This window comes from Hemitrygon akajei, chromosome 16, assembly GCF_048418815.1.
Source record: "Hemitrygon akajei chromosome 16, sHemAka1.3, whole genome shotgun sequence".
NCBI lineage: Eukaryota > Metazoa > Chordata > Chondrichthyes > Myliobatiformes > Dasyatidae > Hemitrygon > Hemitrygon akajei.
Genome location: NC_133139.1, coordinates 67,771,397 through 67,798,780, shown reverse-complemented (window position 1 = coordinate 67,798,780; position 27,384 = coordinate 67,771,397). Strand labels below are relative to the sequence as shown.

The following is a 27,384-nucleotide window of genomic DNA, read 5'->3' as shown; positions in this document are numbered from 1 at the left end:
CAGAGAATGCTATGTCACCTCTATGGGTGGAGTTAAGAAACTGCAAGGGTAAAAAACCATTATGGGAATCATATATAATGATGATGATGCCAGCGTCGGGCATTTTCATGCCTTACAAGGCGCGGAATGAAAGACTATTGGCACGCCATTCCTCACACAGATATTTCGCAGTATTTTCCTTTATTTTACGAGGTCGAGTTGAGCTCAACACTCAACCTGGCACTGATGGAAAGTGCACTCGGGAATGGCCCGACTGGATTCGAACCCAGGAACCTCTGTTCCGGAGTCTGGCGCTGATGTCACTGCGCCACCAGCCGAATCATATATAGGCCTCCAAATAGTAGCCAAAATGTGGAGCTGAGATTGCAAAGGGAGCTGGAAAAGGCGTGTAACAAGGATAATGTCACAATTGTAATGGGGGAACTTCAATATGCAAGGGGATTGGGAAAATCAGGTTGGTGTTGGATCGCAAGAGAGGGAATTTGTTGAATGCCTACGAGATGACTTTTTAGAGCAGTTTGTGTTTGAGCCTACTCGGGGAAAGGTGAGTGGGAAGTTGGATGATTGGGAAGCTTTTAAAATCCAACAAAAGGCAAATAAAAAAGCTATAGGAAGGGAAAAGATGAAATATGAGGGCAATCTAGACAATAATATAAAGCAGGATACTAAAAGTTTTTTCAGTTATATAAAGAGTAAAAGGGAGGTGAGAGTTAATATTGGAGCACTGGAAAATGATACTGGTGAGGTAGTGATGGGGGACAACGAAATGGTGGATGAACTCAATGGGTACTTTGCATCAGTCTTCACTGTGGAAGACACTAGCAGTGTCCCCGAAGTCTGTGAGGGTCAGGGAGCAGGAGTGAGTGCCATTGCTATTACAAAGGAAAAAGTGCTAGGCAAACTCAAAAGTCTTAAGGTGGATAAGTCGCCTGGACTGGATGGACTACGTCCCAGAGTCCTGGGAGAAGTTGCTGAAGAGATAATAAACGAATTGGTCATGATATTTCAAGAACCACTTGATTCTGGTTCTGAAGAACCACGTGGTCCTGGAGGACTGGAAGATTGCAAATTTCACTTCACTCTTTAAGAAGGGAGGAAGGCAAAAGAAAGAAAGTTATAGGCCAGTTATCCTAACCTCAGAGGTTGGGAAAGCATTGGAGTCTATTATTAATGAGTATCAGTCTTCAAACTAACTTTATCCTGAGGAACAATCATATAATCCAGGTAACTGGTGACTAATGATAAAATAAGTCAAAATCAGCATGGATTCTGTGAAGGGAAATCCTGCCTGACAAATCGGTTAGACTTCTTTGAAGAAGTAACAAGCAGGGTAGACAAATGTTAGTATTTATTTCAAGGGGAATACAATATAAAAGCAAGGAGATCATGCTGATCCTTTATAAGACACTTGTCAGGCCACACTTAAGAGTATTGTCAACAGTTCTGGGTCCCATATCTCAGAGAGGATGTGTTGTCATTGGAGAGAGTACACAGGCGGTTCACAAGGATAATTCTTGGCATAAGGCATTAACATATGAGGAGCGTTTAGCAGCTTTGGGTCTGTACTCACTGGAATTTAGAAGAATGCCGGGGAATCTCATTAAAACCTACTGAATGTTAAAAGGACTAGAAAGGGTGGATGTGATGAGGATGTTTTCTGTGGTGGGGGTATCCAAAACTAGAGGGCACAGTCTCAAAATTGAGGGGCAACCCTCTAGAACAGAGGTAAAGAGGAATTTTTTTAGGCAGAGAGTAGTGAATCTGTGGAATGTTCTGCCACAGACCGCGGTGGAGGCCAAGTCCTTGGGTACATTTAAGGCGGAAGCTGGTAGTTTCCTGATTGGTCAAGGCACAATCATCAGAGGAGATGATTAGGGTCACGGATCCAGGATCAGCCATGATGGAATGGCGGACCAGACTCGATGGGCTGAATGGCCTAATTCTGCTCCTATGTCTTATGGTCTAAGAGCACCTCTGAAAGCGTAATATGTCAAACCTTGAAGTGAATGGGCTACAGCAGCAGATCACACTGCCTTCAACTCCTGTGGCCACTTTATTACCCTCCTGTAACTAGTAAAGTGGCCACTGAGAATAGTAATCTATTTTAAAGCAAGCGTTTACATTTCACCACATTTTGCTCTATTTGCCTATCTCCTGACCACTCACTTAAACTTTTAATCTCCCTCTGTAAGCTGTCCTCAGAGCTTGCTTTCCAATGGCTGAGAAAGTAAACGGGCTCGTGTCCATGTGTAACCACAACTCACGGCTGAATGCCCTCAAAACCGTGAAGATGCATATTCATGTCAGGAGAAATGTGTTTCCTCTCCACCCACTCATTACCAACGAGCTCCTGGGCATCATCTTTGCACACAGCCTTATGAGGGAGAACCATATCTCCCTCAGTAACAAAAAGGCTCAGCGGAGGATGTACTTGAGACAGTTGGTAAAATTCCACCTTCCCCAGAACGTACCAGTGCAATTCTACACTGCCACCATCCTCATGTCAGTCATTACCATCTGGTTTGGTGCAGCGTACCAGCTAGCTCAATCTCATTATAACTCAGCCTCTCGAGTCCTGGCAGCACCCTTGTAAATCTTCTTTGCACTATTTCCAGCTTAATGACATAAATCTTGGCACAACAATCATTTATTCCCACAGGGCTAATTATGTGACTAAATTGAGCATGTGTGTTCCTGGAAGAGATGAGTGATATTAGAGCAACAGCCACGGTAACAATACACAAGAAGAGTTTACAATATTTCACACAGACACGATGTTTACTGTACAACTCACCCTTGTTTCTTGGCGGTGGTGAGCTGCAGTTGATGGATGCGAAGGGTTTACCCAGTGGACGGGGGCTCGGAGCCTCTGAACCCCCTGCCGTGGCTCCTGGCCCGTGAGTGGGGGTTCCCGCAGAGGCACCGTCTGGGACGGGCTGGCCATCAGTCAGGCTGGGAGGGGCCTGGTCCTGAAGGAGCTCATTCAGCAGGTCAATGGGGGAGCTGGTCGCACTCCAGGTCATCACGCCCAGCTCCCGCAGGTGAGCGCGCGCGTGGCTTGACATGCCCGCCCGGGAATCGAAACTGGCACCACACAGGTTGCACTTTTCCACGACACCACCACGGAACTTAAGGGCTGAGAAAGGGAACAGTGGAGCAAAATTACTCGCAGTGAAAAAACTTTTCCTAAATGACCAATCCAAGTAAACTTCCCTACACACACACCTGCCCTGATAACTTTTCCAAATCCCATGCACATCTTTCCTTCGTTAACTCATTCATTTAACGCAAGAGGGGGAAAATTTATGGGAGATGTGTATGGCATATTCTATTTTTACACAAAGAGTGGTGGGGGCCCTGAACGGAGGGGGGGGGGGGTGGGGGAGTAGCAGAAGCAGATATGATAGCGGTGTTTAAGAAGCTGTAAGTGTGGTGGGAATAGAGGAATATGGATCATAAATGGGCAGAAGAGATTTGGTTCAATCCAGCACAGACAACATGGTTCAAAGGGCTTGTTTCTGAGCTGTACATCCTATGTCCTAACTGATCCCAGTAAATCAGCTCTCCAACTATGGGCTACTCAGCAGTAATTCTCACAGAAATGTTCCATGGCATGTGCAGAGGGCACCTGGGCTTCTGTGTTCACTTCCGGGCACTGCGTCTTGGGAAGGACCCCTCCTGGAGAGAGTGCAGTGACCATCTACTGGAATTGCAACTGGATTCCCGAAGATTAAGTCACACAAGAGAGACTGCAAATTCTAAAAAATTAAATCAGATCTTTCAGCGGCGTTGTTGGATAACATTAGAAATGCATAAGCCGCAGAAATCTTTGGCAAAAATTGGGAGGGAGGTTAACAATCCACCTTAAAACTGAGATAAACAGATACCTGTTAACCAAAGACTACAAGGAATATGGAATATTTCCAAGGCATACACTACAAGCAATATTTCCCAAGTTCAGTCTACAAGGCTGAACATCACTGGGAACAAACATGTAACTTGGAACCCAACACAAAGTGCTGTAGGAATTCAGCAGGTCAGGCTGCATTGACTGTTTATTCCTCTTCATTGATGCTGCCTGACCTGCTAGTTCCTCCAGCACTTTGTGTGTGTGTGGGCGTGGGTGTGTGGGTGTGTTGCTCATCTGCAGAATTCACTTGGGAAGGTGGAGTGGGCAACGATCATCATCTGCCTCTTTTCACGTACCACAGAGCTCACTGGAGCTACAGCCTGAATGAGGGACTCGTTAATCTAAATACTAAACTACACATACATTTACAAACTTGGCAGCTGCGTGTAAATCACAACTGGTACACACAACAATCTAGTCAATGCACTGTACATGCAAGTGAAGTTACCTTTCCTCTTCAGCTTCTGTAACGAGAATTGCTTTTCGATAGCTGTGACCTCTTCTGCACTAACAAAATGGCGTGTGTTGTAGCTAATGCCAACCCGTTTGAGGTGCCCTCGCACATGATTGGCCAGGCCAATCCCGGTGTGGAATTTATCCGGACAGTAGGGGCATTCTCTCTCTTCTAATGGAAACATCCGTAATAAGTTCCGGCTCAAAAGATCTTTTGACTTTTTCATCAGATCCATTGTCATATCTTCACTGGGTACTTCCCAGAAGATCGCCCTGTCAGCTTGCACTTCCAAAGAAGAATCCAATTCCCTTTCTTCAGAGAAGGGGTGAGACTGTGAACAGTTGCTCAAGACATCAGGCTGTGAATGGCTGCAGACAGATTCACAACGTGAATGCATTTTCTCTCGCAGTGAATGGCTATTAGTGGGGTTGTAAAGCGAATGGATCTCCATGGGCTCATGTGAATGGGTCTCTAAAGATATGTGTTGTGGGTGGCTGTTTAAGGATTTACATGATGATTGGTCTTCTGTTGAGTCATACAAATGGGTTTCAATGGACTTGTGTTGCGAATGGTTGTTGGCAGGTTTACAGTGTGATTGGGTGTCCATGGGTTCAAGTTGAGAAAAGACATTTGTAGGTTTGTGAACTGAATGGGTTTCTGTCGGCTCCTGTGAAAGACCATTTGCAAGTTCATTCTCTGGACAGATGCCTAATGGTTCTAAATTGGATTCCAGCCCCTGGTCCTCCGAAGCCGGTTTGCTTTCTGACTGGTTGTCTATTTTCTCCAGCAATATTAATGGCGTCATTCTCACCAGCTGCTGCCGTTGGTCGACAGGGAGGTCTGAGGGAATGTTGACGGCTGCCAGCATCTCCTTCGTGCGCCTCTTCACTGCTCTGGGCCTGCAGGAAGCTGCAGACGGCTCTCCAGATTTCCTTCTCTTCCTCACACGAGGGCTTCGGGCACCACCAGCGAGCCCTGCTGACCCTGGTGCCTTCTGCTCGGGATCCTCCGGCCAAGGCTCTGCCGGAGCGTGACAGGCTCTGCTTCCCACTGCTGCTTCTGCATCTCCTGTCTCCAAATCTTTGTGGGCTGCACGGCCACTGCCACTCATCCTGGGCAAGAAGTGGTCAATCACCACTTTCCTGTAGGTTAAGGTGGCTCCGAGATTTGTACCCACTTCGTTGCCCGCCTCCATTCCCTTCCAGTGCAGGTCGGCAGTGGAGTCAGTTTTTTGAGGATGATAACTTTCTTCAGGCAAGGGGAGAAGGGCCGGCCTGGCACCTTCTTGCAACCCAGGGTACTGGCACAGGCCCACGGGTGATGTGTACTGGACAACATGCGGACGGACCTTCCTGGCCATGCCTATGGCTGAGTGCATTTTGAAACCGGTGCTCTTCATTCCGCCTTGCAGCAGGGGCTGCCTGGCCCGATAGTGGCACAGGTCCTTGGCAGCGGAAGGTGGTGGCACTCGCTCCGGAATGCCCGGCAGGAACCTTTGGGGGCTTTCCCATTTGTCAGAAGGTCCGGGTGGTTCCCCAGACCCCTGGTGAGCGGGTAGCCAAGCTGTTCTGCCCAGGGGCCAGCCGGGCTTCCGCTGATAGAGGGGCGGCTGACTCAGCTTCACACAGCCTGCCTCGTCCCGGCGGGTATGGGGATAGTCCTTGCCCGCATGCGGTTCTCCTCTCGGGGCCGGAGGCAGTGGCCTGGGGCCGGGCGGACACGGAACACTGACCTCCCGAGAAACGTCCGGTTGGAGGAGCAAACCATGCTCCTGCTGCTCTTTGCCCGCTGTCGCCTGGGCCTTGCAGAGCTTTCCCGGGTGGGAGTGTACCCCTTCGTGCTCCCCCAGTGACGAGGGGGGGCTGGCACCCGTGGTGCGGATAGAGCCCTTTGCTCGGGGCTCTGCCAGCTCCTGGATGGCCTCCATGAAGCTGACCCTGCGCGCCTGGTGCTGGCTCATGTGGGACTGGAGGGATGCCGGCTCACAGAAGGAATAGCCACACTCCTGGCAACTGAAAGGGTGCGCCCCCCCCACCGAGCCCTCGCTGCCCTGCCCATCAAAGTGGTCGAGCATGTGCCTGCGAAGGTGCCCCTTGACCTGGAAGTAAACGCTGCACTTGGTGCAGGTGTAAAGCTGGACGGGTTCGCCAAAGGCTCCGGCCTTCCCCGGCACCTCAGCAGATGTCAGTGGGGAACCTTCCACCCCATCACACACACTGGCCGCCACTTGTCCCTCCACTGGTTTGGCGCATTCCATCGGGTAATCTGTGGCAACGTTCTGGTGCTTACTGACCTTGAGCTGGTCTGGAAGGTTAGCTCGCGGCTCTAACGGTTCTTCCGACCCTGAACCAGAAAGTGGGGGTAGAGCCTCTTTAGAAATTGCATCACATTCTACCACAAGTTCTTGGCTCTCCCAGTCTTGCCGCCCCTCAGTGCCTTGTTCCTCGTTCTCACACTCCTGCCGCACTTCTGCTTGGGCTTTTTCAGGCATTTCTGGACAATCGTCCAACTGTTTCAAATCTGGTTCTTGGCTGACAACCAAAGCTGACACATTGGATGAGGAGGCCGACTCTGGTGCTCCTGACTCTTTGGAGGGAGCTGTCTCCTCGTTTTCAGGGGAATGGAGCCTTTCCGATGTCCCTTCGGAGTCAGAGCCGGAACTTGCCCTCGTATCTTCTCCTGGTCCTCCCAGATTCTCCTTCCTGAATGTCTTGGCTGCTGGCCTGCACAAGGACTCCATTGAGGCTGAACGGGGAATGGAGTGCTCCTCCCTCGCCATGGAAACCTGTAGCGAGAAAAGGCCGGGGGAATCGGCTGGGGGTGACTCCAGACCTTCTCCACTGCGCTGACCCTGTCTGGATGGACTCAATGTCAGATGTGTTTGGACTGATGTACCTTCAGTCAAGACATCACCATTTTGACCAGCAAACCCTCCCTGAAATCTCTCCTTCTCAGCAAACAAAGAGTATGCTGGTGGAATTGTCTCAGTTTCTCCTTCAGCAGCCTGCACCACCTGGCCACTTGGTCCAGGCCCCTCAGGACTGCCCGAGGCAGAGAGGACAGGAGGGTCACCATCGACAGCCGAAGGATTTCTGCTTAACTGAAGAGCTGAGGTGGCCCCTGAAGATTCAACATCACACCCCGCAGAGATCCCTCCCACGGACAGGGTGGGGCTTCCCACACCGTCCGCCCTCATGGACGTTGCACTGTCCCAGGACGCAGCTTGGCAGAGGCTTGGAGCGTAGCTGGCCACCGAGGCACTGGTTGCTTCTGTGCTGCCATCAACACACTGCTCAGCGAAGTGCTCATCCATCTTTGACCTGTCCACAGAAACAGAGCGAGACAGCGTTACCGGGAGCAGTGACTCTTGTTTATTTTGTGCGTGTGCCTGCAGCAAGGTGACTGGTGACTGCAACCCTCTCCCCACCCCTTGCTTTGCATTAGGCCAATGGCAGCGAGCATGCGATACCACTGTGGCAGTACAAAGGGCTCCACCCACAACTCATTAATCGTGCAATACAATCCAGTCTCAGTCTTTGAAAAGACTACATCCCTCCTCCATCAATCACAGATGTTAAGTGAAGTCCAGATCAAATGTTAAGATTTGGGCAGGAGTTGGGTGGGGAAGCCTCTTGAGCAATGGCAAGGACATCAAATATTTGCTTGCACATTGTTTCATTGGATTACTTTCAGATTTATCTTTTTTATTGTGTTATTTATGCTGCATCAGATCTGGAGGAACAACCATTTTGTTCTCCTTTACACTTGTGTACTGAGGAATGACAATAAACAATTTTGATCATCTCAGGGGGCCACATCAAGGCTACGATGCTTTTGTGTGTTTTTTTTTCTCCGTAATGCTTACACTACGTAATGTACTGACCAAGAATGAGGATGCGTAATTTTAAGGTGATTGATGGAAAGTATAGGAAGGGAGATCAGGGGCAAATCACTTTTATACAGAGTGTGGTGGGTGCGTGGAACATGCTGCAAGGTATCACCTCACACTTAGGCTTAAACTGCATCTTCCATTGCTCTGACAACCAATTGATCAATATCATTCTGTTGCCTACGACTAACCCCCTCGCTATCGAAAACCCCACTAATGCTGTGTCATTTACAAATGTACTAACTGTCCCTGCTACATTCACATCCAAATCCTCCATATACACTCGGACAGCCTCTTTACTAGGTACAGGAGATTCCTAATAAAGTGGCCACTGAGTGTATTTGTGTACGTTCATGGCCTTCCACCGCTGTAGCCCACCCACTTCTAGGTTCAACAGATTGTGCATTCAGAGATGCTCTTCTGCACACCACTGTTGTAATGTGTGGTTATTTGAATTAATGTTGCCCTCCTGTTAATGACCCAGTCTGGCCATTCTCCTCTGACCTCTCTCATTAACAAGGTGTTTTTCACCCACAGAACTGCCGTTCACTGGTTGCTTTTTTTTTTGTTTTTCGCACCATTCTCTGTAAATTCCAGAGACTGTTGTGCATTAAAATCCCAGAAGATCAACAGCATTTGAGATACTCAAACCACCCTGTCTGGCACCAACAACTATTCCACGGTCAAAGTCACTGAGATCACATTTCTTCCTCATTCTGATGTTTGGTTGGAACACCTACTGAACCTCTTGACCATGCCTGCATGCTTTTATGCACTGAGTTGCTGCCACATGATTGGCTACAGGTGTGCCTAATGAAGTGGCCAGTGGTACAACACCAGTCGCAACTTTCCAGTCGCAAAGTGAGACGGCATACAATGGGCAGTCAAAAGTCAACTTGTCATAATGCCAACACGCCGAGTTAAGAGCACCTAAAGCATCAAGACTAAATAATTACTCTCTGCCTTATCCCTGTACACCCTCTTCCACCCAAGCTTTTCCTGCAGCCACTACTCTCCTGCAAGAGGAATAAATAGTTTGAATTCAGGAAACAGGAAACGGAAGGCACAGACCAGTCCATCACAGACAAAGCCCTCTCCACCACTGAGCACAGTTACGTGAAGTTCTGCCACAAGACCATTATCAAAATCCGCCACCACCCAGGCCATGCTCTCTTCTTGCTACTACCATTGGGTAGGAGGTACTGGAGCCTTTGGTACCACACCAGCAGGGATCAGGAACAGTTATTACCCTGCAACCACTGGGCTCATGAACTAGAGTGAACTTGACTCACTTCAACTCTGAACTGATTCTACAACCTACAGACTCATTTTCAAGGGCTCAGGTTCTCACTGTCACTTTAACGTGCACTGTCTGTCTGCTTTTGCCCGGTCTTTGTCTGTTTATGTATAGTTTTTCTTTGATAATTCTATTGCCATTTCTTTTCCTGTCCTGTAAACGCCTGCAAGGAAATGAACCTCGGGGCAGTTTGAATGTGACTGCCCTTGGACCAGTTCAGGAGATCACTGGGGCTACTGAAGAAAGACACCAAAGTGGTTGGAACGATGCAGCATCTTCCCGGTTTCTAGTTCAGAATGACATGATAGCTCGTTTACACAAACGCCACTAAACAGGGAAGGCAGAACAAGGAAGCTATGGCGGATAGGCACTTACTGACTCGGCTCCACGTCCTGTGGGCTGCTCAGGTACCGGTGGTAGCGAAGTGTCACTGGTTCACCGCTGTCCGGAGACCCCTTCATCTCTGTGGGTAGAAATTAAGTTAAGTCCATGGGAAAGCTTGCTCCGAACCCCTCGACCCACCCGCCACTCTCAGTCGAGTTTCGCAGAGCCGCCGGAATGATCAGTGCAACAAGAGGGAAAATAAATCAGCCATGATCGAGTGGCAGAGCAGACTCGATGGGGATTGAATGTCCGAGCTCTGCTCCCGTGTCTTATGGTCCAATGGAAACCAGCAGCTCATCTTCTGCCTCTACATATCGTTCTCTGTTCTCATGCCGAATTCAACAACTTAAGTTAACTCCTTTTTTACTTCTGTTCCGTTGAATCTATGCTAATTATTTATCCTCCCTACAACCTGGATATTCCTCCTCAGATGTAATACCCTTATTTCTTTTTAAAAAGTAACATTGAATCTGCCTCCATCACCCTTTTTTGGGGTCACGTTCAGCCTTTTGCCAATTAGCCAAAATCTTTATTACCTACCAAAGACCCCAGCAAATATCTCTCTCCTTACTTACTCTATCTTGGGGTCCAAGTCCACAGCTCCCTCAAAGTGGCAGTGCACGTAGATAGGATGGTAAAGAAGGCATATGGCATGCTTGCCTTCATTTACCAGGACACAGAGTATAAGAGTAACAAAGTCATAATGTAGCTGTATAAATATTTATTTACTTCATATGACAATATATTCAACACTGACTAAACTCAGCTTTGACTCCCAATCATGTACAGGAAAGAACACAATTAGAATATATTAAATTTTAGTGCAAAGTGATTGTTGTGGTCATAGTGTAGCTAAACTGTGGAGTTTAAGGTTGCACAGATTGGTTCAAGAACCAAATGGTTGAAGGGAAGTGGCTGTCCTTGTGTGCAGTTCTGGTTGTCCCGTTGTAGGAAGGATGTGTAGGCTTTGGAAAGGGTATGGAAGAGGGCTACCAAGATGCTGCCTGGATCAGAGGGCATGAGGTTGAACAAACTTGGGTCATCTTCTCTGGAGAAGGACATGGCGGATTTCGACAGTTACAACGATCGGCAGCAGTGGGGTCCAGGGATTCTGCAAGCCATCTGAAAATTGACAAACTTCAACAGATGTGTAGTGGAGAGTATGCTGACTGGTTGTATCACGACCTGGTATGGAAACAACATGGAAAGGTCTACAGACCAGACCATCACAGGAGAAGCCAAGGAGTACTGTCACACGAAAGTGGCGTCCATCATTAAGGACCCCCACCCCTCAGGCCCTGTTCTTCTCGCTGCTGTCATCAGGAAGGAGGTTCAGAAGCCTCAACTCCCACACCACCAGGTTTAGGAACAGTTATTAATCCTTCAAACATCCGGCTCTTGAACCGGCATGGACAATTCCACTCACCCCTACATTGAACTGATTTCACAACCTATGGACTGACTTTCAAGAACACTACAAATCATGTTCACAATATTATTTATTATTATTCTATTTGCACAGTTTGTTGTCTTGTGCACATTGGTTGTTTGCCTTTGTTTAGTGCAATTTTCATTGATTCTATTGTGTTTCTTTGTATCTACTGTGAATGCTCGCAAGAAAATATATGTACTTCGATAAAAAAAAAATCTTCTCTGGAGTGGCAGAGGCTGGGGGGAGACCTGATAAAGTTTGTAAACTTATGAGTAGCATTGATTGGGTAAATAGTCACAATCTATTCCCCGGGGAAAAAATGTCAAGCACTAGAGGGCATACATCTAAAGTGAGGGGGGAAGATTTACAGGGATGTGTACAGCAAGTTTTTTTTAAAAAAAGTGAGAGTGGAATGAGCTGTCAGGGGAAGCAAATGCGACTGTGGCACTTAGGAGCTGTTAGACAGATGCATGAATATACACGGGATGGAGGGATATAGATCATGTACAGGCAAAAGAGACAGTATGATTTGTCAATGTGTTCTGTGCAGATATTGTGGCTGATGGGACTGTTCCTGTGCTGCACTGTTCCACGTTAACCCTTTGTCATATAATATCTTGGTTTAATGATAAACAAGGTTGTTTCCTCCTGGTCACCCGTTTTAATTCTACTTCCCATTCTGACACATCGGTCCATGGCCGCCTCTACTCCCACAATGAGGCCGCTCTCAGGATGGAGGAGCAACATACTCTGTCCAGGCAGCCTCCAACCTGAAGGCATGAACATCAACTTTTCTAACTTCCAGTAATTACTTCCCCCCCCACCCCCACCTTTTTTCCATTTGCCATTCTGGCTCCCCTCTTAACCCATCTCTTTTCTTCACCTGCCTATCTTCTCCTTCTGGTGTCCCTCCTGCTTCCCATTCTTCCATGCTTACCATTCCCTCTATGTTTTTTAAACAGCTGCACAGACCAACCATTGCTCTGAGGAGAAAAGTTTTACATGGCCTGACAACTGCACGGTTTTTTTGTTCTAACGATTTTTTAATTTAAAATTATTAGATTATTATTTTTTGAAAGATCGCTTACCAGAAAGTTAAAATATACAATTTTTCAAATCAAACAAACACAAACCACAACTCATAACACAAGTAAGCACTGTTCACTCTAAGCTGTGTGTGTGCATGGCCGCGCACTAACTGAAATGCTCCCATGCACCTAACCTTTGTTGCTATGCAGCTGCGATTTTCTTAACAGTTAAGGTCTCCCAGATAAACACATCTGCAGCAGATGCACCAAGCTGCAGCTCCCGAGAGAATATATAAAGGAATTGGATTAAAAACCTTCATCTCACATGGGAGAATGAGGAGGTTAGAGGAGCTACAGGGAGGTAGTCACCCCTAGGGTGTAGGAGACAGGTAACTGGGTGACTGCCAGGAGAAAGAGTGGAAATGCACAGCCAGGGGATTCCAGTAATGTCATCGTCCAGAATGGCAGCTGAAATCAATAGCACCTCCGCACATTTTGCCCCGTTAATCCATCAAATATAAGATCTTTCAAAAATATCTGAATTAATAAAGGGTGCAAGAATGGGGAAAAAGAATGGAGATAAAAAAAGCATCACTGCGGAGCCTGCGGCCGAGAGGGGTGCAGCGAGCGGCTCTCCTACCTGACTGCATGGTAGCCAGGCTGACGATGGGCCTCTCTCAGGCGAAGCGGCAAATATGATAAAAATTCTGGATGAGATATGCGAGTTCCAAAAAGATATAAAACAACAACTAAATGATATCAAGCCAGAGCTTGCCCACGTCAATCAAAAAATAGCGGTGGCAGAGACACAAATTGAGAAGGTGGACGATCATGTGCAAAACATGGAACGGATACTAAGTAAGATGATAAAAATATTAAATCAACAAGAAAGTAAACTGCTTGACCAGGAGGGAAGATCATGGCAAAAAAAATCAGGATAAACAATGTTCCCGAAGGAGCAGAGGGTTTGTCTATAATGGAGTTTGTACGAAAGTTGCTGCGAGACGCGCTGGAGATTCCTTTGACTATGGAGCTTGAAATTCAGAGGGCGCATCGTGCGCTTGCCCCGAGGCCTACTGGAGACAGAGAAGATAAGCCATGCTTAATAGTAATTAGATTCCTTCGATACAATACCAAGGTGGAGATTCTACGAAGTGCCTAGGGAAAGAAGAGGGTGTTTTTGGATGGCAAATTAATATATTTTGATCAAGATTACCCCCCAGTGGTCCTGTAGAAACGTAAAGAATACTCTGAAGTAAAGCGAATATTAAAGCAAGGAAAGATTAGATTCCAAACTCCGTACCCTGCAGGTGTTTTACTACAATGGGATCCAACTATATCAGACAGTGGAAGAGGCGACTACAGACATGAAGGCCAGAGGGTTGCCCGTCAGCGGGATCAAACCGAGGGAACACCTGGCCTAGCAGTTATCCCGCTCTGCTTGGAAAATAGTGAGAGAATCGAGAAAGCAGGGGATGGGAGGAGGATGAGAGAAATATATCAGGAAGAGACTGTGAGTTTTCCGAAGACAGTCCTCACCCCCTCCAGTAGAGCCATAAGGTTTGGCTAACTTTAAATGTGTTGATAAGCTAAACAGAAGCAAAAATAGATGTTGATATACCTATCTGAAGGAATACTTACCATAATGGGGATTTTATATTATTCAATTATTCTTTTTTATTCATTCATTTACTCCTTTTTCCCCACCTAAATGAGAATGAATATATATATGGGAGGAATACACAGGGACATCTTTTCTGTGTAATGGATATTGATTTGTTTACTTTTATGGGTTCTGCAATGGGGGCCCTCAACACACAGGTAGGAGGGGCTATCCCCCACAGCTAGACATTTCCTCTAGCTCAACCCAGGGTCATCTACTAGAGACCTCAGTCTTGGAATCACACCTTTGCTGACTTTTTTTTATTATTCGCGTTTCTTGGTTCGTATTTGTTCAGGGAGTAGATCGATTAAGTTTTATTCTGCTAATTTCAATGATATATTGACAGATAAATACACATGGCTAAGGAAAAAGTAAAATTCTATCCAAAATGAAAAAAGAACAAGCCCATCTAGTATATTTACAGGAAACTCACTTAAGTGATAATGAGCATGGAAAACTAAAGAGAATGGGCTTCACTAATTTGTTTTTCTCTTCATATAAATCAGGACATAGGAGAAGAGTTGCTATTCTCATCTGAAGCAAGCTGAATTTTGAAAAAGTATTCTAAATGGGAGACAAGGAGGGCAGATATATTCTGTTAAGGGGGAATATAGACAGAAATTCAGTTACTCTATTGAATATATATGCACCCCCCAGGAAGTGATATTAGTTTCTTTCAGAAAATTACTAATATTATGGTAACGGAAACAGAAAGTCTCCTGATAGGTGGGGGAGACTTAAATTTACAATTACAACCAAAGTTAGACTCTTCCAATAGAAAACCCTATGAAATGAAATCCTTACAAAAGAAAGTTAATACACTTTCTGAGGATGTTGGTCTAGTTGATATATGGAGGGACCTTTTCCCCAACAGAAGGGATTACACTCATTATTCTGCTCCCCCCATTCTGTATATACAAGAATAGACTATTTCATAACATTTGGAAAACACAAAGACAAAATAAACACCTGTGGAATTGGGACAATAGATATAAGTGACCATGCACCAATATATTTATCTGTTGATTTTGACCTACAGCCAAAGAATACTATTTGGAAACTAAATTCAAGTCTACTCAATGATTCCTACTTTAAGGAACAAATTAAAAAAGAAATTGGTCTTTACTTAGAATTCAATGATAACGGAGAGGTTTCACCTCCCATTCTATGGGATACTCTGAAGGCTGTTTTAAGAGGAAAAATTATAGCAATATCTTCATATAAGAAAAAATTAAGGAATAAAACATTAGAGGAATTACAAAATAGGCTGAAGGAACTAGAAAAAAAAAACAAATTGAATTTGGCACAGGATACAATAGAGGAAATTTTAAAAATTAGGAATGAAATTAATAGTTTGGCTACACAAGAAATCGGGAAAAATTTAATGCTTCTGAAACAGAGATATTATGAAAATGGATCTAAGTCTATGAAAATACTGGCGTGGAAACTGAAAAAAAATATAGCAGAAAATACAATTCATAGAATTAGGGATCCAAGAACAAAAATGATTAAAAAAAATGCTAAGTGAAATTCAAGAAGCTTTCGAAGCGTTCTACAAAACTCTATATTCCAAAGTTCCAGGGAGAAACAGAACCCAAATTGACACCTTCCTGAATTCTCTAGAGTTACCCACTTTAAGTGAAGAACAAAACAGAACGATGATCGCTGACATAACTGAAGTTGAACTAAAAGCTGCAATTAGTAGGTTTAAATTAAGCAAGTCACCAGGATCAGATGGGTATACGGCAGAGTGGTACAAAGAATTTTAAAATGAGTTAATTCATGTCTTACTCCCCACACTGAAATGGGCTCTAAAAAAGGCACAAATGCCACCCAGCTGGAAGGAAGCGATAATCTCAGCTATACCAAAAGAAGACAAGGATAAAATGGAATGTGGGTCATTTAGACCAATATCCACTCTTAATGTAGATTATAGATTATTTCCCTCCATCATGGCCAAACGATTAGAAGAGTTTCTACTCATACTGATATGTAACGATCAGACAGATTTTATACAACAACACCAAACACAAGACAATATATGAAGGACACTTCACATTATGGACCATATACAAAAAAATAAAATCGAAGTAATAATGATAAACGTGGATGCTGAAAAGACATTTGATTCAGCTAATTGGAATTTTCTTCACAGAGTTTTACATAGATTTGGTTTCCATGACACAATTATTAAAACTATACAGGCACTATATGACAACCCTACTGCTAGGATTAAAATTAATGGATATTTATCAAATAGTCTTACCCTAGAAAGGGGCATGAGACAGGGTTGTGCATGGTCACCGCTACTCTTCGCATTATATCTGGAAACATGAGCTCAATACATCAGACAAAATGAAGATATCAGGGGAATTACTATTAAAGGAACAGAGCATAAATTGGCCTGCTACGCAGATGACATTTTGATCTATCTAGGACAACCAACATACTCTTCACCTAAATTGATGCAATCCTTTGAACAATATGGTCAATTATCAGGATACAAAATCAACATAGATAAAATCCAATTACTCTCATATAACTATAGCCCACCAAGAGAAAATGAAAGTAGATATCCCTGGGCATGGCAAACAGAGTCTTTCAAATATTTGGGCATCATTATGCCAAAAGATTTGGCAAAATTATCAGAATGCAATTATCAGCCTATATATAAAAAAATTAAGGAAGATATAACAAGATGGAACCTAATTCCTTTTTGTCTCAGTTCAAGGATTGAATCTATTAAAATGAATACTGCCCAGACTATTATATCTCTTTCAGACCCTACCAATAGAGATTAATCAAAATCAATTCAATGAATGGAACAAAATGTTATCAAGATATATTTGGCAGGGTAAAGCCTAGAGTTTGTCTCAAAACTTTTCAATTAGCCAAGGAAAGGGGGGGGGGGGGGGAGAGATGGGGCCTCCCTTCTCTTAGAGATTATTATTTTGCAGCACAGTTGAGAGCTGTGATATGTTGATGCAACCCATCATATGATGCTCAATAGAAAAACATTGAGGGGATACTTCCATCTGCATACAGGCAATTTTGGCTGATAACAACCTATAAAGGTACATAAATACTATTGATAACCCATGGGTGAAATGGACTCTTAAAATATGGAAAACTATTATAAGAGAATATAAATTAGTGGGAGATATTGCAATTCTTATACGGTGTGCATATGACTCGGATTTTACACCAAATAAATTGGATGCTAGATTTAACGTCTGGACAGCTAAAGGAATAACAGTTCTTTGCAACATAATGAAAGAAGGAACACTGTTCAGTTTTGAAATGCTTAAAGAGAAACACTTATTAGAAAAACAAGATTTTTATCGGTACTTACAGATCTGACAATATGTTATTAGGACGGTTAAAAATGTAACCAAGGCAAGAACATGTTTGATAGAGCTCTTTAGAAAAGCAACAGAATCAACAAACTCATTCGTAAGGCCAGTGATGTTGTGGGGTTGGAACTGGACTCTCTGATGGTGGTGTCTGAAAAGAGGATGCTGTCCAAGTTGCATGCCATCTTGGACAATGACTCCCATCCACTCCATAATGTACTGGTTAGCCACAGGAGTACATTCAGCCAGAGACTCATTCCACCGAGATGTAACACTGAGTGGCATAGGAAGTCATTCCTACCTGTGGCCATCAAACTTTACATATCCTCCCTCGGAGTGTCAGACACCCTGAGCCAATAGGCTGGTCCTGGAATTATTTCCACTTGGCATGATTAACTTATTATTAATTATTTATGGTTTTATATTGCTATATTTCTTCACTATTCTTGGTGAGGCTGTAATGAAACCCAATTTGCCTCGAGATCAATAAAGTATGCCTGTCTGTCATATAAATCAGATAACAGTAGTAGAATCATTTCAAGCCTATATAAGGGTTAGTCGAATCTTAAAACACATTCGACTTCATACATTAAAACAAAATGGGAGAAGGAAGGTGGAATAATTATATCTGAGGAAGAATGGACAATAATATGGAGGTACCAATGGAAGAGTACCAGTTCACAAAAATGGAGGGAGTTCGGATGGAAAAACTTGATAAGATATTTTATTACACCCTCTCAGAAATCCCATTATGATAGTAACCTCCCAGTTTGCTGGATAAATTGTGGAAAACAAAATGCAAACCATTATCATATTTTCTGGGAATGCCCCGTTATCAAAGACTATTGGAGTGGGATACACAATGTCCTACAAGACATCTGTAAATGTGAAATACCTTTAGAAAGTAAGACCATATATTTTGGGTATATACCTCAAGAATGGTTGAAAAGAGATAAATATTTAATGAATATACTGCTGGTGGCTGGTTAAAAAAAACTCTTACTAGAAAATGGTTATCACAGGAGAGCCCAACTTTAAATGCATAGATGGAAATTACATTGGACATCTACAAAATGGAGAAGATAACAGCATCTGTTAATCATAAGCTGGAACAATTTGATTCATACTGGGAAAAATGGTTTAACTACATAATGCCTCATAGGCCTGATTTTTTCCTCACAAATCAATGAATATGTTGTAAAAAAAAAGATCACTCCCTACTTGTGCATAATTTTCTCCTTTAGCTTGTTCTTTCTTCCCTCTCTTTTCTATAAGTGTATACCTCAGATAAATATTATGCGGAGATTTGTGGCATATATGACTATATGATATATATGTACAATATCTGAAATACATCTTATGGAAATGTTTGTTCGATGATGAACTTCAATAAAAAATAAATTACAAAAAACAAGGAAATGCACAGCCAGTGCAGAGCACACTGTGGCCATTCCCCTCAATAATAAGTATATAACTTTAGATACAGTGGCATTTAATCTGGTGCAGTGGCTCAGAAGAGCAGAGAGGTGAGGAGGACTGCACTGTTGATAGGAGATTACCTAGTCAGAGAAACAAAGACGAGGTTCTGTGGTGCAATAGAGACACCCAAATGGTACGTTGCCTCCCTGGTGCCAGGATCAGGGATCTCTTGGATAGTGTCCATGGCATTCTCAATGGTAAGTGTGAGCAGCCAGAAGTCCTGGTACATATTGGCACCAATGACATAGTGACAAGGTGAGGAGGTCCTGAAGAGAGATTTTAGGAAGCTAGGTAGAAAGATGAGAAACAGGATCTTAAGTGTAGTAATCTCTGGCCATGTGCCAGTGACGGTAAGAATAGAACAGTTTGCCAGGTGAATACGTGGCTAAGTAACTGGTGTAGGGGGCAGGGGTTCAGATTTGTGGATCATTGGTATCTCTTCCGGGGAAGGTATGACCTGTACAAAAGGGATGGGTTGCACCCGAACCAGAGGGGGTTTAATATCCTTGCGGGCAAGTTGGCTAGGGTTGTTCAGGTGGGTTGAAACTAATTTGGCAGGGGGATGAGAATCAGAGTGACAGTGCTGAAGGTGAGGTTTTCGGTTTACAAACAGAGGCAATGTGTAGTGAGCAGAGGCTGTTCATAGGGCAAAATTGCAGTCAACAGGATGAGTTTCAAAGCAAAAGGCTGAAAATTCGCAAAGGGTGAATACAGGACTGAGGGTGTTGTATCTGAAAGTGCACCGTATATGGAATAAGATACATGAACTTGTAGCACAATTACAGTCTGGCATGTATGATGCTGTAGAAATCACTAAATCATGGCTGAAAGAAGATTATAGCTGGGAGCTTAATGTCCAAATATTTACATTGTAGCAAAAGGACAGGAGGCAGAGGAGGCAGCATTGCTCTGTTGGTAAAAATGAAATCAAATCATTAGAAAGGGGCTGGAAGGTGTTGAATCATTTTTGATAGAGCTAAGGAACTGCGAGAGTAAAAAGACCCTGATGGGAGTTGTATACAGACCCCCAAACAGTAGTAAGGACATGGTCTAATTTGTGGTCTACAAATTACAATGGGACATAGAAAATGCAAGCCAAAAGAACAATGTTACAATAGTCATGGGGAATTTCGATATCCTTGCGGGCAAGTTGGCTAGGGCTGTTCAGGTGGGTTGAAACTAATTTGGCAGGGGGATGAGAATCAGAGTGACAGTGCTGAAGGTGAGGTTTTCGGTTTACAAACAGAGGCAATGTGTAGTGAGCAGAGGCTGTTCATAGGGCAAAATTGCAGTCAACAGGATGAGTTTCAAAGCAAAAGATTGCAAGTAGATTGGGAAAATCGGGTAGGTATTGGATTCCAAGAGGAGGAATTTCTAGAACGCCAGCGAGATGGCTTTTTAGAGCAGTTCGTGATTGAGCCCACTAGGGATTCAGCTATTCCAGATTGTGTGTTTTGCAATGAACCGGAACTGATTAGCGAGCTCAAGGGTAAAAGAACCCTTAGGGGCTAGTGATCATAATCTGATCAAATTCACCCTGAAATTTGAGAAGGAGAATATAAAGTTAGATATATCAGTATTACAGTGGAGTAAAAGAGATTACAGAGGCAAACGAGAGAGGAGTTGGCCAGAATTGATTGGAAAAGAACATTGGTAGGGATGACGGCAGAGCTGCACCGGCTGGAATTTCTGGAAGCAATTCGGAAGATACAGAATATATACATCCCGAAGAGGAAGAAGTTTTCTAAAGGCAAGACGACACACAATGGCTAACAAGAGTGAGCCAACATATAATAGAGCAAAAATTTGAAGGAAGTTAGAGGATTGGGAAGCTTTTAAAAATCAACAGAAGGCAACTAAAAAAGTCATTAACAAGGTAAAGATGGAATACGAAAGTAAGCTATCCAATAATATTAAAGAGGATGTCAAAAGTTTCTTGAGTTACTTAAAGTGTACAGAGAGATGAGAGTGGGTTTTGGACTGCTGGAAAACAATGCTGGAGAGGTAATACTAGGGGATAATGAAATGGTGGACAAACTGAATAAGCACTAGTCTTCACTGTGGGAGACTCCAGCAGTATGGTGTGAGTTCCAGGTGTCAGAGCCATTACTTGATAAAATAGACCCCAGTCAGCATCATTTCCTCAAGGGAAAATCTTGCCTGAAAAACCAGTTGGAACTCTTTGAAGAAATAACAAGCACAATAGACAAAGGAGAATTGTTTGATGTTGTGTACTTGGATTTTCAGAAGGCCTTTGATAAGATGCCACACATGAGGCTGCTTAGCAAGCCACGAGCCCATGGTATTACAGGGAAGATTCCAGCATGGACCATGCAGAAGCTGATTGGCAGGAGGCAAAGAGTGGGAATAAAGAGAGTCTTTTCTGGTTGGTTGCAGTGACTAGTGATGTTCCACAGGATTGGGACCGATTATTTTTACGTTACGTGCCAATGATTTTGATGATAGAATTGATGGCTTTGTTACAAAGTTTGCAGACGATATGAAGATAGGTGCAGGGGTAGGTAGTTTTGAGGAAGTAGAGAGGCTACATAAGGACTTAGTAAGATTAGGAGAATGGGCAAAGAAATGGAAGATGGTATTCAGTGTTGGGAAGTGTATGATCACGCACTTTGGTAGAAGAAAGGGTTGACTATTTGAAGAGAAAATACAAATAAAAACTGAGGTGCAAAGAGACTTGGGAGTCCTCGTGCAGGATTCCTTAAAGGTTATTTGCAGGTTGAGTCTGTGGTGAGGAAGACAAATGTGATGTTAGCATTCATTTCAAGAGGACGAGAATATAAACGCAAGGATGTAATGTTGAGGCTTTATAAAGCACTGGTGAGGTCTCACTTGGAATATTGTGAGTAGTTTTGGGCCCCTTATCTTATAAAGGATGTGCTGAAACTGAAGAGGGTTCAGAGGAGGTTAACAAAAATAATTTCAAGATTGAACAGTTTGTCATATGAAGAGCGTTTGATGGCTCTGGGCCCGTATTCACTAGAATTCACAAGAATGAGAGATGACCTCATTGAAACCCATCGAATGGTGAAAGGCCTTGATAGAATGAATATGGAGAGGATGTTCCCTATCGTGGGAGAGTCTAAGACTCTTAGAATAGAGATAAGGAGGAATTTCTTTAGCCAGAGAGTGATAAATCTGTGGAATTATTTGTGACAGGAAGCTGTGGAATCCAAATCTTTACACATATTTTAAGGCAGAGTTTGTTAGAACCTTGATTGGTCAGGACATGAAGGGATATGGGGAGGGGGGGGAAGGAGGCAGAAGATTGGGGCTGAGAAGAAGATTGGACCGGCCATGATGAAATGGTGGAGTAGTCTCCTACCATGGGCCAAATGGCCTCATTCTACTCCTGTATCCTATGGTCTAAAGTGCCGTGTAGTTTTCAGGCCACGGGAAAAGTTCCTGCTCAGAACAATGGTTGGTCCATGTAGCTGGGGAAAAAATGAGGGGTTGTTGCAGATAAATGATGTCAGGCAGTCAAAACAATTGACAGACATAATGCCAAAAGTAAAATATTTTGACGAGATGGCGTCAGCGTTCAGTGGGCTGGCAGTTTATTAATAATGAGCTACCAACTTCCATTCTGTGTTTATTGTTACAATTTGTAACAATGTTGTAACTTGAACCATTGACAATGTAAATACATTGAAGCTCTAAAATGCTTCAAAGTAAAGGTTGTATTACATTTATTATTTTGAAAATGTATGGATTGTATTCATTAACGTAGAAATAATTACAAGGTATTTCACAACTATATTAACATTATATAAATGAAAATTCCAGCTGTTCGGCAACAAAGGCTATGTGCACGGGAGCATTTCAGTTACTGCACTGCTGAGCACCCATACAGCTTAGAGGGAACAGTGCCAATGGCCCACTCTCCTTTCCTATCAGATTTCTTCTTCACCTATCATCTTGCAGCTTACCATTACCTTCTTCTCCTATCACTTCGCCCACACACCTTCCCCCTCGGCTGCCTTCACTAATCATCTGCCAGCTTGTACTCCTCCCCATACCCCCACTTTCTTGTTCTGGCTTCTCTCCCTCCCCGTCAGTCCTGGTGAAGGGTTTTGGCCCAATACGCCAACTATTTATTGACGCTGCCTGACCTGCTGAGTTATCCCAGCGTTTTGTGTGTGTGTGTGTGTGTGTTGCTCTGGACTTTCAACATCTGCAGAATCTCTTGTGTTTTATGTTTTCCACTGCACCCTGGGGACCAGACAAAAACAAAGCCCCGATTTTCCAGGTGAGATGCTCAGAGGAGAGGACTGCGACAGCGGGAAGTCAGTGCAGTGCCCATTTACAATTTGAGACTGTTATCTGCCCTGCTGACTCAGTTGTTCCCGAGTTGCACTCTGTACACTGGAAACATTGTAACTGCAGCAGAAAGAACCCACGTGGGTGGCTGCTGGCTCTTCAGAGAAAGGAGACTTTGCAACAATATTTCATTCAGAGCAAGTAGCAGTTTGAGGAATGCTGACATTTGATACAACGGTAACTGGGCCACACATTCAGCAGGATGTCTTGTAGCGACTGTCAGGTTACAAGCCGAAACCTAAGTGCTTGGAGACACAGTAACCCTGGAAACCACACGCTAGCCAAAGCTTTTATTAATGTATCACTACAATGGCAACAAAGCTGGCCTCTGTCATCAATGATCCTCACCATCCGGGTCATACCCTCTTCTCACTGCTGATTGCCTGAAGTCCCAAAACACCAGGTTCAGCCACAGCTGCGTACTTTCATACAACCATCAGGTTCTTGAACTAACCTGTACAACCCTAACCCTACCTCAGCAACTGAACACTATGGAACAATACCTCTTACACTACCATGGACTTGCCTCTGATTGCACTATGCCTGGTTTGGCACAGTTTTAAAAAAAACTTTTATAATTTGTATTAATTTATTCACCATATATATTTACATGTAATCGGAATTTACTGTAGTGTGTTGGTCTGGGCACAACATGCAACACAAAACAATATTCAACAATTATAAAGAATAACGAATTATATAAAATAATTTAGAGGTTAAAGTACAGATATTGGATAAAATGTGCACAAGTACATAAATGCCAGCATGTATGTACAATATAAACAATGGTTTGAAGTGTTTACAGTGCAGGGTCAGGGTAACAGATAGAGGCGGGTGGGGAGCTAAGTGAACTAGTTGATCAGATTAACTGCCCAGGGGAAGAAACCTTTAAGACAGGATGAAGTTTTTATTTTAATGGCCCTATAGCACTTTTTAGAAGGGAGTTTTTGGAAAAGGCAGTTTGCAGGGTGGGTAGAGCCAGCAATGATTTTACTTTGCCCAGGACACATACAAGTTCTGCAGTGAAAGTAAACAGCAGCCAACGACCTTTATATAATTTAAGTTCTGTGTGCTGCCTGAACCTGCAGTCAGTAGCCACTTTATAAGGTATCTCCTGTAACCAATAATGTCGCCACTAAGTGTATGTTCCTTTGCTGCTGTAGCTCATCCACTTCGAGGTCTGATGCTGATAGATGTGCCTCTACACACCACTGCTGTAATGCCTGGTTATCTGAGTTACTGTCACCTTGAACCAGTTTCACCGTTCTCCTCTGACCTCTCTCGTTAACAAGGCACTTGCGCCCATAGAACTACCGTTCACTGCATGTTTTTTTAGTTTTTTGCACCACTCCCTGTAAACTCTAGAGACTATTGAGTGTGAAAATCCCAGGAGATCAGCAGTTTCTGAGATACTCAAACCGCCTCGTCTGGCTCCAACAATCATTCCACAGTCAAAGTCGCTTAGATCACATTTCTTCCCCATTCTGATGTTTGGTTTGAACAACAAATGAATCTTTTGACCGTGTTTGCACTGAGTTGCTGCCACATGATTGGCTGATTAAATAGTTGCATTAACAAACAGGTGTACAGGTGGCCATAAGTGTATTTGCCTGTGATGCAGCTGTAAGTTTTTCCTTGTACTTGTGCACATGACTCTAGACTTGATTTTAAGAGACCAGCTGGGCCATTAAGCCTGACACATACACCCACCCCCCCCCCCCCCACACACACACACACTTACTCTCAGGACAATTCACTAAGTTACCCCCAGGCTCACCACTCCTATGCTCTGGAAGAGGCAAAAAAAACCCCACAAAGACCAACCCCCCCCCCCCCCCCCCCAATCAAATAAGTCGAAAAACTATTCTAGAAAATGTTTCTTCACACTTTCAGGATGCAATGATGCAATTTCCACCCTAGGCGAGAGCACATCGAACTAATGCTTATCATAACCTCTCAAAACATGGAAAAATTCACCAAGGCCACTTCTCACAGTAGCTCTAGAGACGTGCAATACATGACAGAGAACTCCAAATCTACCAAGTTTAATTCAATCCTTGCACTGGGTTGACTTGACTCAGCAACAGGTACAAAATAATATTAATGTTGTACAATGGCTTACTTAGGAAGTTTTCGATTTGATGTGAGTAATCTATTGATGTGATTCTGCTGTATCAGTATCCCAATATCATGGATCAACGATCAATTTTATTCGCCATATACATTTACATGTACAGTGAATTCCAATTAATTGGGCCATCGGCTAATTGGGGCAGTGGCCCATTTGGGACAAATCTTAAAAAATAAAAAAAAAAGAGAAAATAGCTGGGATTCTCTTCGTTTATTTGGGACACTCTGCCACTTAATTGTGACAGGAGACTGTTGTTGAACAGTTTCCAGCCAGCGGCAGTCACGTGCACTACTTGTGTGGCTGTTATACTCTACTCCCAGCTTAAAACAAATCGTTTTAAAATCGTATTAGTTGTGTGTGTTTGTGCTCGAAAAAGCAGTGTTTTTTGTCACTGATTGTTGGCGAGAAATAAGCAGAAAGAACTGTTTTGATCTCTGATGTTTCAGGCATTGAAGCTTGGAGATGCCAGAAACAATTTCACTACTTCGGCACAGTGGAACTCTCAGTCACGAACGTGCACACAGCCAGAGCCTGTGTTTAAAGAGCACATGAGCAAGCACAAAATGCTGGAGGAGCTCAGCAGACGAGGCAGCAACTACGGAGGGGAGTAAATAGTCAATATTTCGGACTGAGACCCTTCATCAGGACTCCGATAAGGAAGTATTCTGCAATATCCCAGCAAGAAGTAACGCACAGGAAACTATCAGCAAACAATTCTTTTCTAAATGAAGAGGAGTATATTTCCAATTTTAATGCCAGCATCAAGCATACTCATTGCTAAATTCAAGATGCATTTAACGTGTTTGTTTAAAAATACGTGAACAGATTAAATTCTGCGTCACACATCAAAACAAAATGCCAATGCTGTAAATCTGAAACTCATTCTTTCGAAGAATGGTGGGGGTGGGGGATTTCATTGGAACCTATTGAATACTGAAAGGACTAGATAGAATATTGGGGGAACTTAGGACCAGAGCGCACAGTCTCAAAATACAAGGACAACCCTGGACAACTCCAGAGGTGAGGACTGATTTCTTTAGCCAGAGGGTGGTGAATCTGTGGAATTAATTGCCATGGATGCCAAGTTATTGGGTATATTTAAAGTAGTGGTTGTTGATTACAGGATGAAGGCAGGAGAATGGGGTTGAGAGGGATAATAAATCAGCCATGTTGGAATGGCAGACCAGACTCAATAGACCGAATGGCCTAATTCCGCTCCAAGGTCTTACAGTTCTATGGCATTATGAAACAAAAACAGAAGATGTCGGAAAGCTCAGCAGGCTAGGCAGCGTCTGTGGAGAGAGAACCTCTACAAAAAACAGCAAATCCTCATCAGCACTGAGGTTTACCAACATTTTCTTGCCAGTGTTGGAAATCGCTTCACTAAGTTGTGCAGAAGCATTTTCTGGAACAGTTTTTTTGACCTTGAGGGTTGAGAGCTTTAGGTTCCTGGGAATGAACATTACCGACAACCTGTTCTCGTCCAATCACGTTGATGTAATGGTCAAGTAAGCTTATGAGCACCTTTACTAGGTATTCCCCAGAATCCTCACTCCAATTCCAGGTAGCCCTCCTTCTTCCACGGCCTGACCTTCTCCTTCTTTATATTTTTGTTTAACATTCTAAAATTTATTTAGGATCGGTGTGGTCTCTCCTTTTGTTCTTGGCCAATTTTTGTCGACGCAACTGCTCTGCAAGAAACGGCAGAGAGTTGTGGAGACAGCTCAACACACCGTGCAAGCCAGCCTCCCCTCCACGAACTGTCTACCCTTCTCGCTGCCTCAGTAAAGCAGCCAGCATCATCAAAGACCCCACCCGCCCTGGACTCCATACTCCCGTCTCCCAACGGGCAAAAGGAAGCCCGAAAGCACGTCATCAGGCCCAGGGACAGCTTCTATCCCACTGTTATACTACTGAATGGCCTCCTACAATAAATTGGACTCTTTACTACGAACATTATGCACTTTCTCGGTAGCTTTTATACTTTATTCTGCATTGTTCTACCTCGATGTACTACGTAATGATT

At 43.8% G+C, this 27,384-nt stretch overlaps 1 protein-coding gene across 1 annotated transcript in view; it reads right to left on the bottom strand.

Annotated features, from left to right (window-relative positions):
* LOC140740139 (uncharacterized) overlaps positions 1 to 27,384 on the bottom strand; it is a 155,826-nt gene that overhangs the window by 116,398 nt on the left and 12,044 nt on the right. The window contains exons 3-5 of the mRNA XM_073069075.1: positions 9,926 to 10,013; positions 4,359 to 7,684; positions 2,795 to 3,136 (exon numbers count right to left, since the gene is read on the bottom strand). Coding sequence (XP_072925176.1) covers positions 2,795 to 3,136; positions 4,359 to 7,684; positions 9,926 to 10,013 — 3,756 coding nt within the window. The remainder of the gene's footprint in view (positions 1 to 2,794; positions 3,137 to 4,358; positions 7,685 to 9,925; positions 10,014 to 27,384) is intronic.